Below are 17,723 nucleotides of genomic sequence, written 5' to 3'. Positions count from 1 at the left end.
TTGATGATCATATAAGGAAAATTCTAGCATTGCAGGATACAAGTGTTCAGTTTGAGACTGAAAGGGTCCATGAAGTAGCTAGAACAATAAAAGCAAAAAAGATCATCAGCAATGCCCATAACAATGAAATTTCTTAAGTCAGGATAAAGTGAAGATCCTAAAGCTTTCAGAGCAGAGAAACAGCTCATATATAAAAAATACCACAAATATAAATAACAATAAATTTCTCAAAAAAAAAGTAGAAGCTAGAAAACAACGGATTTCAAGAACTGAGGGCAAATTATCTCCAACCTAGCATTTTAAACCAGTCGAACTGTCAATCTGATGAGAGAGTCGAACGAGGCATTTTGAGACATGCAAGATCTCAAAAAAAAAAACATTATTGCCCTTTCTCAGGATGCTGAAGACTAAGGTGTGTCTGACCCAAGCCATGGTATTTTCAATAGTCTCATATGCATGCAAAAGTTGAACAATGAATAAGGAAGACTGAGTAAGAATTGATGCCTTTGAATTGTGGTGTTGGCAAAGAATATTGACTATACCATGGACTGCCAGAAGAATGAACAAAATCTGCCTTAGAAGAAGTACAGCCAGAATGCTCCTTAAAAGCAACGATGGCGAGACTTTGTCTCACATATTTTGGACATGTTATCAGGAGCGACCAGTCCCTGGAGAAGGACATCATGCTTGGTAGAGGGTCAGTGAAAAAGAGGAAGACTCTCAACGAGATGGATTGACACAGTGGCCCCAACAACGGGCTCAAGCATAACAATGATTGTGAGGATGGTGCTGGACCAGGCAGTGTTTTGTTCTGTTGTACACAGGGTTGCTACCAGTAGGAACAAACTTGATGGCACCTAACAACAATTTCAGGATGCTACTGGAGGATGTTTGAACAACAAAATTAAACAAAAAAAGGGAGGCGTACAGTCCAGGAGATAGGGGAACAGCACAAGAAAGCAAGGGAATTTCCAGGATAAAGATGAAGGGTAAATCACAGAAGACGGATATTCAACAGAACTAGAGAACAACCAGTTCAGATTAAACGAAGACAGAGAACCTCAGCCCAACATCTCAAAAAAATAAATAACAGAAGTTATAATCTGATGTGTTTGAACATACTGAGGGGAGATATACACTTCTGTTGGAGAGTTTGGGGATGTTTCTATAGAAAACTAAGCAAATGAAAAAAATGAGGGAAACACAGTTTTATTGGAAAGGAAATATAATCAGTGAGCACTTGCTACACGGTTCAGAGGTGAACAATACTGCACTTATGTAATCGTAATAATGTCAACACTGAAAACTGATCTCACAAACACTGATAAAACTAAATTAGGATCATGGGAAGACTACAGATATCTCATTTTTTTTAAAGCAAAAAAAAAAATAACCCAGGTTGAACATATTATTTAAAAACATATAAAATAATGTAATATGGTCACCTATAGGAAGCAGGATCACAGATGCGGTGGAATGGGACATAGGACTGCTGTTTCTTGTTGTAAACCTTGTAGAACTAGTTCACATTTTATTTATGTTACCTTAATAAAAATTTTATTCAGTGGTGAGCAAAACACAGAACAGCATAATAAACTGGCAAAATAAGTAGAATTTTACAGATGAAGAAACAGGTTTAGGCAATTACAAGATTGTCGAAGTTTTCACATTCAATCAGTAATAATACTGGGACTAGGCTATAGTCTCGATTCTTCTGCCATTATTATAAAAAAAGAGAAATGGCATATCAAAGAAAAGGTATGAGGCAAAGGCTCAGCGGTAGTAAAGTACAGGTTATGTTTCCTGAACCAGTACTTTTTTTTAAAGACGTGCGGGACGTTGTTAGATTTCATCCTGTAAATAGAAAGTCATTTCAAGTCACTTAATATTGTCCTTTGAAATATCTACTACACTTGAAATTTCAATTGGCTGACTAATCATTCTTTCATAACAAACTACTCCAAACTTGTAAACCTCTAGAACAGTGGTTCTCGAGTGGAGGGCTTGTTAAAATAAGACGGCTGAGCCCCATGCCCAGAGATTCTCATTCAATAGGTCTGGTGTAGGTCCTGAAAATTTGCATTTCTGACAAGCTCCCAGGTGATGGTAATGCTGCTGGTCCAGGGACCACACTTTTAAAACCACTGCTCTAGAACAATGTGTACCACAAATTATTAATAAGCGTTCCTCAAAAGAGAATCCCAAGACCAAAATATCAAACTTTGTTTGACCTGACTTTTTCCAAACCTTTCTCCCTGTCGTAGATCATGTATTAATGTTTCAAAGTTTGAGAAATGTTACTCTAGAAATTTCTGTGATCCAAATCTAAGGTTGTTGAAATAATTACATAAGATACTGCATGTTTAGTGCTTAGCACAAGTAAGTGCTTAAATATTGACCGCTTTTAGCTGCTACCTGACAAATAGTTTCACTAAGAAATTATTCTCTGGTCAAAATTAAAGGTAAGAACCATTCTCCTAAATTCTACTGGAAATCAGGCCAAAGTTCGAGTATCGCCCCCCCCCCAGTCAGAGGTTTCCCTAACCCTTATGGGATCTCTCCCTTTGACATCTGGAAATACTGGGAAGAAAAATGATTGAAGACTTTTTAGGCACTGTACCTCTGGGTATAAGTTAAAATAACAAAATAATTCATACTATTTGACTTGTCATGAAATTTGTGTGATTTAATTTTATAATTAAAATTATATATGTAACAATGTAATATACAGCACATTATAATATAATATACTATTTTTATATTGAATTTACCTTGAAACTGATTTTACTTGATAGAATACTTTCACTTTCACTGATCAAATGAGGAAACTCTTTGTAGCACAACATATGAATACTGATAGTTTTAATTCTAAGATAACAAACCTTCATGTTTCAGCCAACTAAATGAAGTACATGCCTGAAACAGTTTTTTTAAAGCATACATTATCTTTTACATACAAGGTATAGTTGTATATATACAGGACATGCTGCTTCTGAATTTTTTGTTTTCTGAGAGGCAATATGGTATCATAAAAAGAATATTATATAAACTTCGTTATGCTACTTTAAAATCTTTAAGTCTCAGTTTCCCCATCTGTAAAATGAAGGAGATGGGCTGCATGATCTTTAAGCTCTCTTCCAGGTCTAAGGATCTGCGATTCCCTGTGATTCAACAGTGAGTAACAGATTTGCCTTCCTTTAACATGGTCAAATTTGTGATCACCATTATGTGTACAAAATAGCTTTAGGGTGATTAGCCTATTAACCTGACAAAAAGGGGTTGACTGACCCGCATAAAAGTGAATGATATATCTGACCTATCAAATGAAATAAACGGCCCCAGATTTTTAAACAAACACATGTATATACAACATGCTGAAAAAGCAATCCGTGTTAAAACACTCTGTACTCATTTATTTCAATTATTTCTAGTACCAAATAACTTGGGGCCAATTGAGAGAAATGACTCCTCAACTCTATGGAATCTGTTTTTAAAGTCTTTCATTACTGAAAAATATAATAGTAAACTTTTAAAACGTTTTTTTTTTTTTAACAGCACCCTAGAATCAGAACCCATCAGTCACTCTTTTTCCTGGTGGACATTCACACAGAGCAGGCTTTATGAAGGAAGAGAACACAATGGTTCTAAAACAAAACTTGGCAACACAACCCTGTTTAACCTCTTCCTCATGTTTTGGGAAGGAGAAAATAAAGAGAAAAAAAGGGATAGATATCCCAGCGCAGTGACCTTGTTCAAATGCAATGCAGAATAAAAACTACCAAGAACCATTTCATTTCCTTCTCTCCTCACTTCCACCTGAAGCTTTGTATGAGTATAGATTAGGCAAGAAAAATGAAAAGGGAAATAGTACTTTTAAAAATATGTATCAGACTGGCACAGGAATACTGAGTTGTTGTCTTTTGTTGTTTGTTTTTGACTTAAGATACTTGCAGTGTCTGGTCAGTCTAGAGACAGAGGATTACGGAAAGGGGGAATAAAGATCAGAATGTTCTGTTCTTTGTTTTAAAGCAGTGGAAAAATTTATTCATTTAAACCTCTAAATAAATTTTAACTCTCTAACTTCAACTATAACCCTAGCTAAAGATTGAATATGAATTTAAATATGAAATTCTGCTTTCTGTATCATTTAGGACAATATATTGTGAATTCTAGGGAAACACTTCTAAGTCTATTCCTACTTCTTAAAAATTCTAACCAACAGAAAATTATTTCAACTTTTTTTCAAACATGTCACACTATTGGTTTTGTCTAGAAATCATCTATGAGGTAAGTTAATTTTATTAATTCACAAATGAAAAAATTAGATTCAGAAAACTACTAATTCTGGCCAAGGATCTAGGAATGTTTTTCACTCCTAAATTTGGAAAGTGTATTAGCCACCTACTTCACACTGGCTGTGGAGAAATGACCAGTATGTTCTTCTGAATAAAAGGGGAGATGAACAATGGAAAAGATGTATGCCCTCTCACTTTGTATTATCTAGCAGACATCATTTCAACAGCGACTATCCGAATTTAGCAAAAACATACTGAGGAAGCACACTTGACAGTAGTATATGAGTAAATTACAATACCGAGCCCTGATGACGCAGTGGTTAAGAGCTCGGCTGCTAACGAAAAGGCTGGCAGTTCCAACCCACCAGCTGCTCCCTGGAAACCCTATGGGGCAGTTCTACTGAGTCAGAATCGACTCAACAGCAAGGGGTTTGGTTTTTTTTGGTACTGCCTCACTGGTCACCACCAAACAGCCTAACAGTATATCTGAAAATAATTACTATGAATGACAAATATTCCTTTTTGTCAATTAGAAACAGTGCTATGAGATATACACTATAGACACCAAGTTAATAGTAGGAGTATTAAGTTGTTTGGTATGTTTTAAACTTGATGAAAAAATGTGTTGCTTGGTATGATTTAAACTTGATGAAAAAATGTGTTGTTTGGTATGTTTTAAACTTGAAAAAGGTTTGTAATTTGTTATGAAAACTGGGAATTACTAAACCTAAATGTGTCATTCCTTGCAAAACTGTATACACATGTGAATAGGGAAAGACATTAGTAGTTTTGAATATTCTAAAGGGTTCCATGACTCAAAGCATTTTAAGAACCTCTGCCTTAGAGAGCACAACAACAACCATCAAAATGAAATCATCTTCAAAGCTATTATAGAATGTCAATCAAAATAAACAATTCTAGCCAGGATGTGGTAAAAGAAATCATAAACAAATATAATAAAGATCTAGAAGTGAAATATCAAAATAGATGGTTTGTAATGGTTAAAAAAAAAGGCCCTTCAAAAGATTTTTAAGAATTAACATCAAATTCACGAAGCATGTATTCTACATTTCTGTTTGAAGCTAGCTAATCTTTCCAATTTTTGTCTAGTCACTTAAAGAACTAAAAGAATTAAAAGAACTATACAATATAAGAAAGATTATGCTGGAGTATTCAAGTGTGGAATTAACCATTCAGCAAATTACATCAGTTGTCACTTGGTGGTTATCCTAAGCCTTTCTCCATGTTATCTTTTACTGGAGAACACTATAGCTGCTTTCTATATAACTTTGATTTTTAACATCATGTAACTTCTACCACAAACCCCTTCAATACCATTAAGATACTGCATAGGAAAACGTTATGTTTTAAATACTACTCTTGTAAACGGCTGACCCTACAAACTTCACCATACAATATGATAGTCCCATCTCTCTTCTCAACAAGAGACATACTAGATACTGTGGAGTCAAGTTAAAGTCAGTATGAAATGACTTTCAGTATTCCTAGAACCAGTACCTCATCCTAATCAAGATCATCAGAAAAGATACATCAGTTACAAAAGTGCATTCATCATTTATGGAAGGCCTGTGTTTCAGGCAGAGGACTCAAGAACGAGTAAGACACAGTTCCTCCCCATCTAGACTGTTAAGAGCTCGTTCAAGGCAGGAATCATATCCTGAGTTCTGCTGATACAAAAGTAGATTCTCATTATGCATTTATGTTGGAAGATTAAATGAATGACTAAATAAATGGGCTTGAGAAATTTAGGAAGTAAACCTGACGGTACCTGGTGACCAATCAGATATAAGGGGTAGGAGATGTAAGAGTTAAAGCCTGGAGGACTCACTAGATGATAACACCATTAACAGAGGTAAGAATCACAAAAGGATGAAAAGGGAAAATATGATTTAGGTTTGGGGTACACTGAGTTTGAGGTGCTTACAGAATAAACAGACAGACATGACCAACAAAACCTGTTGCTGTCAAGTTGATTCCAACTCATAGCGACACTATAGGGCAGAGTAGAACTGCCCCATAGGGTTTCCAAGAAGCAGCTGGTGGATTCCAACTGGTGACTTTTTGGTTAGCAGCTCTTAACCACTGCACCACCAGAGCTCCAACATGACCAACAGGCAACTGGAAATACCAGTCAGCTCGATCGGAGTTAAGAGATATAGACAGGGGAGTCATCAGTAGTAGCAGCTCTGGAACTGAAAATACCAAGAAACAATATATAAAAAGGATCAAAAATAGAATTCTAGAACACAAATATTTAAGAACACAAGAGCCAATAAATAACTTGCAACTGGCAGTTTCTCCACATGGATTCTATGACTAGCAATCAGTTTGCTTTCAAACAGCAACGTAAAAGCTAAAATGGGTTATGTACCTGTGGCTGTCATACAATTTGAATTTCTGGGATAGTCCTATTTCAAATATTCTGTCCTACTGTCCCATAAATGATTAAAATATCCTAGATTTCAGTGTTGCAGTTACAACTCCCAGACCATCTCTTGGACCTTTAAGTGACATAAAACTCCATTTTCAGATGATGTCCTGAGTTGACTTTCCTCATTTGCAAAATGGGACAACAGTAACTATTTTATAGAGATTAAATTAATTCATATAAAATGCTTTGAATAGTACCTGATACCCAGTGAGTGCTCAACAAGCGTTAACTGCAATTGTTGGTTATTTTTCATTCCCTGAATCTTGTGAAAATGGTACTAGTTGTAGAGCAGAAAATTGATCATTACGTGGCTATCATGATCACCCATTTGAATTTTTCCCAAAAATTGACTTCAAATAATCTGTCCAGATATTTCATTTCTCATACTATATGTATTTTATCATCTCTGGAAATTTAATATTATGAATAAATTAGAGGGATTACTTGGGTGCTTATACCATAAAAACCCCAACCAAACCCACTGCTGTCAAGTGGATTCCGACTCATAGTGACCCTATAGGACAATGTAGAACTGCCCCATAGGGTTTCCAAGGCTGTAAATCTTTATGAAAGCAGACTGCCACATCTTTCTCCCACACGGCATCATAAAGAATAAAGAGCCAAGAAAAGTATCTACATTACTGCTAGTCACTCATGACTTGTTTTTAGTCTTGGAAAACTCTTCCTAAAACTATCAATCAAGGAAGTGGTACAGAACATTTATTGTCCTCTGTATGATCTGCCTTTAAAAGCATACAAATTAGTACTCTAAGGCATCTACAAATCATACTTGACAATACTTTTTGACTTTTAAATGTTCCCAAGACCCACATCACGTTCATTGTTTATACTATTTTCCCACCAATTTCTTCCAGCTTATTGTCTTCCCTCTCAAATTATAAGCACGCTGTCATCCAAAATGCTCATCTCCCAAGGTCATCCTATGACCTCACATCACTTTTGACCTACTTCACCACTATAAACTTTCTATTATTACCTTATTATCTGTCCATCCCTAAACCTACCCACAATGTCAACTTCCCAAAATACTAAACCCTCTTTTGTTTCCTTATCCTAATAGAAAACTGCTAAATAAACCGCATGCCACTAACTCACTGATTTACAAGAACCTGAAGCTGTTATCAGTCATGTAATGAAACCAAACATTTTTACTGAGCCAATCTTTTAAATAGAATTTTGATTACCATTATTTTTTCATAAGGACTAAATATAGATGTAAAATTGGCAACCAGTTTATCTTAGCCTGTTTCCTCATCTATAAAATGAGTGGTTCAGGCTAGATATTCTTCTTCTCCCAACTCTAAAATTCTACAATTTCTTGTCTTAAAGTCTTTATTCATTCAATTTAAATATCAATCCACAGCATTTTGCTAGATTCCAAACAACTAAGGAATCACAGGTTTCTAAGTTTGACTTTATGCCCTAGGTAAGGTAGAGAATGGGTCGTCATACACCAAAACGCAGTTAAGTGAAGTGAATTGAACAACTTCTGAAAATAAACAAAACCATCCTTGGAAGGGATTAGAGTAACTAAACACTAGGCAAACGATTATAAAGAACCAATAAGTTTATGTATATTATGGTATGGTAAAAAGAGCACAGGACTGGGAGTAAAGGAGTTGTTTCTAGTGGCACCTCTGCCAAAAGCTGTTATTTTGGGCAAGTCATAACTTCTGGCTTCTTTCCTCATCTAAAACACAATGGAATTGGACTACATAATCTTGAGGATCCCTGCCAACTCAAAATGGTTCTGAAGTATCCTTTGATTTAGAACCCCACAAGTGATACAAAATTTCACAAGGTGTAGTCAGAGATGTTACTACACACAATTGACACCATTGGCTTAACCTGCCACCAAATGAAATAATGAAATCTAGATTAATATGCAATGATTATGGCACTGTGAATTCTCAACTATGCATAGATTACTCACTTTTTAGATTATCTCAGCAAAATTTTAATCCAAGTTGGCTTCCTCCTGCTACCCAGAGCACTTCTTAGCCACCACCTTCTACCATTAGTAAGAATGTTATTTTAATATTAGCCTAAGTAAAACACAATCAGGAAAATAAATCTACAAACATTATATAATGCATCCCAAGTAAAATGTTTGGAACATTCAACATATTGGGATAATATAATGGAATGCAGGTCTTTCTAACGAATGTTCTATTTTTATAGATAAACTTTTCCACCAGAGAACTATGGACACTTAGGAGTAATCTTGTGTATTTTAAAGGTCTCGAGACCAATTACTTTAATTAGAAAGAATTCCATAATGTACTTATCTCAAGTTATCCTGTAAATTCTAAAACCACATATTACAGCCATTATTCACATCAGATCATTTCTTATTTGTAAAACTAATTGAAAAAGCATATAAAGTTTCTCTATGATGTTAATGTTTCAATACCAATGTTGGGGGGTGTCCTTAAAAAATAACGGTAAATCCTACTAGTAGAAGTCCTTTTTGATTTCTTCTTCTCCAACCAGTGAAGCTTTGTCATTGGGCAAGATTATTTTGCTATTTTCTATTTATATTTCAGAGAAAAAAGTGAACATATCCACTCCGCTCTATTCTTCAGGATAAAAGTAGTTTCTCCAAGTACAATAGAAAAACTGCCTTCATAGTTAATCTTTTTTTAGGCAATTACTGAGCTTTTATTTCACAGAGCACAATCTATCATTTCTGCTTGTCTTTTTTTTTTTTTGAATTTGGTTCCTTGAATTATGAAGCTCAAAATGCTGACCCTCAAACAAAAACATTTTTAAGTGTGTTACTGTTTCATTTTTTATTCTAGGAAACATCAAACTGACTACATTTATAGTTCTTGCCAAAGTACTTCACCTTAAGTTTTCAAATCTCATGATTTTTTTCATGATTCCAAATGTATTTGGGATTCTAGGATAAAACATGTGAATGTCCACTACATATGTTTTACTAAAATGTGAAGATTAGGGACAATCTAGCAAGTTTACTAAATTGCAAATAGGATTTGGACCCAAATGCAAATGTTCACACCATAAAATTTTCTATGCATTCTATAGATATAGTTTATTAATTGGTATTTATTCTGCAAGTATGTATTATATATTTAATTTGACTTAATCACATCCCATAGGTTGGATTTGCGGGTGTTTTAAAGTGTTGAGAGTTTAGTGTTTATTTTTGTAATCCAACAACTTTATCCAAAAATGTAGAAAATTTTTCTGGCTGGCCAGGAGGAAAACATTTCAGTGTTGATAAGTCCATTGACTGTAACAGCCCAGGAAGCGTGCTAAAACAAAAGAAGAAAAATATTAGGTAACATGGAAGAAAATTCCATAATTCATCTGCTGCCCACTTGATGACTGAATCTAACTTCCAAGAATACAGTGCTGCTTTCCAAACTGTACACGTGGATTTTTAAGTGTATTTTAATAACACAGGTATACATACTTAGAAAAGATTACTAAAGCAAAATAGTACATAATGCCAATATTAATTCAATAGATACTTTATCTTTTATATCAACTGAAGTATTTCAGAAATGTTATTTCATGAAAGATGTATTCACATGGCTTTGTAATACTACTCAGGACTGGGCACATATAAATTGAAGCAAAATTAATTTATGAAAAAGGAATAAATGAAACCAAAAGTAATAGCTGCCAGATAAGAAAAATAAGCTGAGGAGACTACTAGATTACACATGACGATTGTGAAATAACTTTTTCTACTGGTAATTTACTATCATGAATCCATATATAATTAATCAATATATGATCACCATGCCATCTTGGAAAGAAGGTTCTAAATTGCAACATAAAACTACCACTTCAGAAATTTAATTAAACCAGTCACTTAAATTAGTACAGACATACAACCACCCAGCCTAATTTTTGGAAAATGATTTACCTAAAATGAAAATACAACTAATTATTGAAATTCTTACTGCTTTCATGTATGTGACTTTCTTGAAATTAATACAAGACTGTTAAACTGTAAAAACTGAATAAATTGGAGACTTGTACAGTTTCCTTTTCAACCTGAGTAAAATGCCAGGATGTGTTTATGAAATCACTGCTTTTCCTTTTTTAATGTACTAACATAAAATCAAAGTTAATTTAACATTTAGAATGAAAATACTCATCAAAAGTCTCTGGAAAAATTGATTTGCATAAACCACTTAAGAAAATGAGAGTTTATTCCTTTTAAAAAATTATGTTAACCCCTAACAATCTCAACTACCCAAGGGCAGATAGGCCCCCACTATCGGAAGCCTAAATAATTTTGACTTTCTAGCTCCTCCCCTAACTCACAATACTTCAAGGCTGGCTTCCATATTACAAAGCCACCCTGACATTCCTTCTCTTCCATCACTATCAGAATGAGGACCAACAATTGTTCCTGAAACAATCAATGAGTCTGTCTCCCCTCAGTGAGAACAGGGATCTTTTGTTCACTGATGCATACCAAGTGCCTAGAACAGTGCCTGACACATAGTAGGTTCTCAATATATATTTAATAAAACTAAAAGAAAAGCTTCTTACATTCCAACCAGTTTCTTCTAGAGTTTATTTTATATTTTAAAATTAATTTCAGTTTACTATAACATAAAATACATTTTTTCTAATACTTCCGTAAGGTACTTATTTTTTGAAATACCAAATTAGGATAGGTTTTAAAGCAAACAATTGCAAATTACTGACCTGGCCTTTTTGCAAGCTTCTAATGTCTTAAGGGAGGACTAACAGAAAACAAACCAGCAATTTTCTTCATCCTACTGTGATGTTGATCAGTTCTTGTTGAATTTTAGTATACTTCTAGAAAACAGTACTCCTTACCATAAAGTAATTCCTCTGCTTAAAATGCTCCAATGGCTTCTCACTAAACATAGAATAAAATCAGAACTCTTATATAAGCTATCCCCACCCAGCCTCATCTGGTACTACACTCTCCCTTGATCACTATGCACCTACCACATCACCCTTCCCTCTATTCCCCAAACACACCAAAACTCCAAACTCATTACTAACTTAGGTCCTTTTAACTGCTGTTCCCTTTGCTTCTAGAGCTTCACATGATTGGCTCTTCCTTGCCATTCAGGTCTTAGCTCAAATGTCACATACCCAATCAGGCCTTCCCTAACTATCCTATCTAAATAGTATTCACCTCAGTTATCATATCCACCCTGTCTTATTTTCTTCATGGCACATTTCAGCATATTAAATCATCTTGGTCATTTATTACTTGTGAATTTGTTTACCGTCTATCTTCCACCATTAGAATGAAACCAGGGACTTTATCTCCTGTTTACCACTGCACCCTTAAGTACCTAAAACAGTGCCTGGCACATATTAGGTACAGTTGAATAAATAAATAAGTAAATCTAATTTAGGGATTCCAGTGGATTTGCTGAAGGCAAAATCTTCATTAAAAATAAGTAAATGCCTTCTTTGGTAACGAAAGTCTAAATAATGAACTAAAAAGTTATATTCCCAGAGATTTATGCACCCAGATGAACATACACCTATGCACACACACACCCATTCAGATTATCATATACAAAGAAACAGCCACAGATACACAAAGAAGTACAACACACAAACCAGTCAAAATGGAAAATAAACGAGGGTTTTACAGGTGATAAAATCAAGGTATGTTTGGTAGGTGGGAGAAGGTAAGAGGCAGAAGAGACAGACAGGTTAGGTAAGTTGAGTAAGAAAAATAGCTAGGAAAAGAATTAAAACGAGGTCAGTCAAATAATCAGTCTATAGTATACCTGCAGGTACAGTAGAAGAGGTGCCCCTCTTTGTGTAGCTGCTTTGCCAGTTCCAGCTGATGATTGTTCATCAACTTTTCATTTATAACAACTACAAGTGGCTTTCCCTTTTCCAGAGTCTCCAAACAGCTTCCCGCACCTACAAAAATATATCAAAATTTGTTAATATAGTTTAAAAAAAGTTAAGGCGCTCCAAACCAAACCTCTACTGCCTTTGAGTAGATTCTGACTCATAGTGACACCATAGGGCTTTCAAGGCTGTAAATCTTTACAGAAACAGATTGCCACGTCTTTCTCCCGCGGAGCAGTTGGTGGGTTCGAACCGCCGACCTTTTTGGTTGGCAGCTGAGTGCTTCAACCACTGCACAACCAGTGCTCGTTTAAGGTGCTCCACCATTCTTTATAGCTAGAACTCAAAAGTTAGTTGGCAGAACCACAAATCAGGCCTTTCAATTATCTATTCAAAATGAGAAAAGTACAGTTATCAATTGTTCTCTAAAAAGTGTTATAAACTCGACTTGAAAAATACATTACTTTATCACCTTGAAAAATACATTACTTTATCACCGTATCACCTCCAACAATATTATGGCCTACGATTCAGTGCTTTGCCACTTGCCCTCTAGTCAAATGCCCTGGGCATGGCCTTGAATCCAATTAAGATTCAGGTTCAACATACTGTAAGTGAAGTTTCCACTCAAAACAAAAATAAAAACAAACAAAAAAAACCCAAACCCATTGCCTTCGATTCTGACTCATAGCGTCAAGTAGAAAAAGCGAGCTTTCAGTAGTGGGAGGGGAGGACCCTTGTCCTCGAGTGGATTCTGACTCATGGTGACCCCATGTGTTACAGTGTAGAACTGCTCCACAAAGTTTTCTTGGCTCTAATCTTTACAGAAGCAGACTGCCAGGCCTCCTCCCCCAGAGCACACCACTCGGTAGGGTCTTTTGAACTGTCAACCTTTAGGTTAAAGAGACCTGTACAACAGTAACTATTGGTGCCACTCACACCAATAAACAAAAACTCTGACTACTCCTTAAGTCTGTTAGGTAAACCAAAAAACAAACAAACAAACAAACAAAAAAAAAAACCATAGATTCCAACTCATAGCCACCCTGGTTAAGTAGCATCCCCAAAATAGTGGAGAACAGATCTCCATGAATATGCACATATACAACATCCGGACAATTCAACTTTGAAATCTAGAATCCTTTAGATATTTTAAATGGGAGAGAGGAGACTGATGGGTAGATAAATCCTTTTTAGACAGACTATTTTAGATACTACACAGGGGTAGTAGTTAGGAACACAGACTCCAATACCAGACTTAAAAAGTCTGTCCATCACTTACTGGCTGGACAAGTTACTTAACCTGTCTCAGCTTCTTCATTTGAAAAATAGAGATACTAATGGTACTTAAATTCATAGGATTGTTTGGGAGGATTAGAGGAATTAATATACACAAAGTACAGAAAACAGTACCAAAAGCTCTGTTAACTATTATCCTACACATTTTTAATGATTAGTCTGTCTGTAATGTCTATTTCTAATGACTTTTCTCTCCTCAAACTATTTAGACTTTTTAAGAACAAAGAAACTCCTCACTCAAGTACCCAGCAGTCAAAATTACAATACTCCCCAAAAGCAGTTCTTCTTAAGGTACTGGAAGTCTGATTACTAGACAATCAGGATTGTTTTCTGAAGAGCAGACAGTGATGGTTATTAAAGAATATTTTTGACTGCATTCATTTCACACTCACATTTAGTAGAAATGTAAAAAATCTTTCAAAGCCAATTTAATTTCTCGGATCAATCTGACACATTTCTTCAATTGGATCCCAGCAGACATAAGGCCAAATACTAATCTCAAGACTGACACCTCATTACATGTTATTGGATAAATCATTTTGCCCGTGTTAAGGGTTTCTTACTGTAAAGCTGGGTTACAAAAAAAAAAAAAAAAGTCTATTCCGACTTATCTTCTCTCACCCAGAAATAGTAAATTCTCTCCAATAAAGTTCCCAAATGTTATATTCAAATAACTCAAATAATTATTAGAGTCAAAGGAGCTACGGTGAGTTACTGTAGTGATTTTTACCTCAAGGTCCAAATTCTTTATTACTTATCGAAAATCGAACGGAGATTCCAAGGCACTTTACCTGCGTGACTAATAACAAGATCTGCTTTCTGAAGGTCTTCTTTTAACGAATCCTTGTACCTATAAACATCCAGAGTAAATGATTCAGTACTGAATGGTTCAGGTACCACGGTTCCTCTACCAATCTGTAGGACAAGTCGGCTGTACCCAAGGCTCTTGATTATCTAAAAGAGGGGAGGAAAAAGGGCGGCCCTTTAGTCAGGCTACTGTGAAAACAGTAACAACCGCAAACCCCTAAAGTCGGTGTTCAGACCGAAGCACGAGCTGCCAAATATTCTAACTGGGGCTGAATTTAGGTGGTTTTCGACAAGAATCCTTTGACCCGTAACTGGACCTAACAAGGTACTTCAGTAGACCTAAGGAATGTACGCGACCCAGCTCCCCAAGTCGTGAAATAAACTGGTCCCAACAGAAATATGAGGGCAGGCAAAGACTTGGGAAAAGGCGTCAAGTAGGGGGGGAAATCAAGCAACCACCTCATTCGGCCTCACGGACTTGGCTGAGAGAAGCAGCAGCCTGAGGAGAGAACGCACTCAGGAGGCGGTCGTCCTCTGAGGACCGGGAAAAGCGCGGGCTCCGGCAGGAATGCCGCCAGCCAGGGAGGGGGAGGGGAGGAGGAGGGGGAGGGGAGGGGAGGGGGCGGGGCGAGGCCAGACAGGCGCCAGGAAGGCTGGTCGGGGACGAGGAGCTGGCGCCCACCGCAGGAGTAGCGCGGAACAGGCGGAGCGTGCGGGCAGGGCGTGCGGGCGCCTCAGGTCCAAGGGGCGGAGCCGTGGACAGAAGGGGCGAGGCCAGAGAACGGAGGCGGAGAATCGGGGGGCAAAGCCCGGGAAAGGAGGGGAGGAGCCCGAGAAAGGAGGCGCGGAGGAAGAAGTCTGAGAAGCTGGGCGGGGAAGCGGGAAGAGGGAGGCGGAGGGGGGCCCCAGCCAGGCGCGGAGAAGAGCCAGAAAAGGGGCAGCGGCAGCTGAGGTTGAGCTTTTTCTCTCGCAGCGCTGCGATCAAGAAAGGTTAGCAAGGCTACCAGTACGGCTTGCGAAGGCGAGAGACTAGCGAAGCGGGGTTCCCGAATCCGCCGCCGGCCCGTTTTCCCCACTCACTTGAAGACTATCCTGCGCCGAAACACACGCAATGAGGTCGTCAAAGCTGGTGGTCCCGACAGTAACAAACAAGCACTTCATCGTGCGGGTTTCGCAACCCCGAATTGCAAGGGCCGGATGTGACGTCAGGAGGCCACGCGAGCTGCTGCAACTAGCTCTCTGCTAGAGGCGGAAGCCCGCAATGGCCACCAGAGGGCGGCGAGATCTTGGTCTGTGTCACCGGTGTGGTGGGGCCAAGGACTACTGAGGGCGTTCTCACTAGATCACTGAGCTTTTCCTCTGTGCCAGTCACTGTTCTAAGCCTTTTGCGCGTAGGAGCTCATGGAACCCTCACAAGAAAGGGGTGGGGAATTGCCAATTTCAGTTAATTTTTTTTTAATGCGATTAAAACAACAAAAAACTAACACCCTATCCTAAGCATACAGTCCCTGGGTGGTGCAAACAGTTACGTGATCAACCACCAGCCAAAAGGTTGGAGATTTCAGTTCACCCGGAGAGAGGCACCTCTGAAAAAAGGCTTGGTGATCTACTTCAGAAAATCAACCATTGAAAAACCATATGGAGCACAGTTCTACTCTGACACACGTGGGGTCTCCATGAGTTGGAATGGATGATGATAGCTAGTTTTTTTTTTTTTTAATCCTAAGCATCGAGTACCAAAAATTTTTAAATGATAGTGAAGTTTGGAATTCTTTATTTGTATCATGTTTGGCCAATATACATTTGAGCAACTGTTTTACTTGGGGTCTGTTGAGGGGATATGAAAAAAGTGCCTGTTATTTTAATCACTCTTTAGCCCTGGCTTTTCTTCCAGTTGGGGTTCTCAAGAAGCCCTTTAGTGTCTCTTGGAAGCTGCAGAGAGACAATTACCTCCACTAGCAAGCATTGTGTGTAAAGTAGAGGTGAAAAACGGTGGTGACCTCATAAAATGTATTCTGAATCTTACATCTACAATTCATTGACCCCTTCCATATTTATAATGTAAAATTACTCATCAGCATGATAAAATTGTTGTTAGGTGCCATCCTGTCAGTTCTGACTCACATCGACCCTATGTACAACAGAACGAAACCTTGCCCGGTCCTGTGCCATCCTCACAATCATTGCTATGTTTGAGCCCATTGTTGCAGCCATGATAAAATACCACAGATAAATTACATTTAAGAGAGTACAAGAGGAGGTAGTTTCTGGAGAGTATTCTTCTTCCTCCTACCACCACCACATCATTATTAAAATCATTGTCTACTCTATCTCCTTGTAATGTTCTCTGTATTTCCTCCTTAAAATGTCACTTTAGCATTCATTTATTCTTTGCCTTGCCATAGTAAGAGATTCTGCAAGGAGAAATTCTTGTAAAGAAGAAAAGGCTTGGAGGTGAGTTAGGCCTAGAATTTAGGTTGAAAAGACCTCTTAGGTTTATTTCCACAGGCTTTAAAAAAAAAGTATGTAGCTTGGTGTCATGGATTGAATTCTGTCCCCTAAAAATACGTGTCGACTTGGTTAGGCCATGATTCCCAGTATTGTGTGGTTGTCCTCCATTTTGTGATCGATGTAATTTTTCCTATGTAAATCCTAATCTCTGCCTGTGGTTAATGAGGCAAGATTAGATTATGTTAAAGAGAATTAGGGTGGGATGTAACACCCTTACTCAGATCTCTGATCCAATGTAAAGGGAGTTTTCCTGGGGTGTGGCCTGCATCACCTGTTATCTTACAAGAGATAAAAGGAAAGGGACCTCATACTGCAAGAAAGCAGCACCCAGGAGCAGAGCACATCTGAACCCAGAGTCCCTGTACCTGAGAAGCTCCTACACCAGGGAAAGATTGATGACAAGGACCTTCCTCCAGAGCCAGCAGAGAATAAGCCTTCCCCTGGAGCTGACACCCTGAATTCGGACTTCTACCCTACTAGACTGTGAGAGAATTAATTTCTCT

General features: G+C 37.5%; 1 protein-coding gene across 3 annotated transcripts in view; it reads right to left on the bottom strand.

Moving 5' to 3' along the window:
* The window catches only part of ALG13 (ALG13 UDP-N-acetylglucosaminyltransferase subunit), an 83,880-nt gene extending 67,907 nt beyond the window's left edge, over positions 1-15,973 (bottom strand). Inside the window, exons 1-5 of one of the 3 annotated variants that reach the window (XM_023734475.1) lie at positions 15,790-15,923; positions 14,694-14,856; positions 12,534-12,672; positions 11,596-11,638; positions 3,139-10,046 (exon numbers count right to left, since the gene is read on the bottom strand). In XM_023734475.1, the coding sequence (XP_023590243.1) occupies positions 9,954-10,046; positions 11,596-11,638; positions 12,534-12,672; positions 14,694-14,856; positions 15,790-15,870 (519 nt within the window). In that variant the 5' untranslated portion in view covers positions 15,871-15,923 and the 3' untranslated portion in view covers positions 3,139-9,953. Of the gene's footprint in view, positions 1-3,138; positions 10,047-11,595; positions 11,639-12,533; positions 12,673-14,693; positions 14,857-15,789 lie in introns of those variants that run through there. The other 2 variants (XM_004379782.2, XM_023734476.1) reach the window with 2 other exon arrangements.
* Between the last annotated feature and the right edge of the window lie 1,750 nt (positions 15,974-17,723).

Source organism: Trichechus manatus, unplaced genomic scaffold, assembly GCF_000243295.1.
Source record: "Trichechus manatus latirostris isolate Lorelei unplaced genomic scaffold, TriManLat1.0 scaffold00068, whole genome shotgun sequence".
Lineage (NCBI taxonomy): Eukaryota > Metazoa > Chordata > Mammalia > Sirenia > Trichechidae > Trichechus > Trichechus manatus.
The sequence above is the reverse complement of the archived record's forward strand: the minus strand, read 5'-3'. Positions and strand labels throughout refer to the sequence as shown.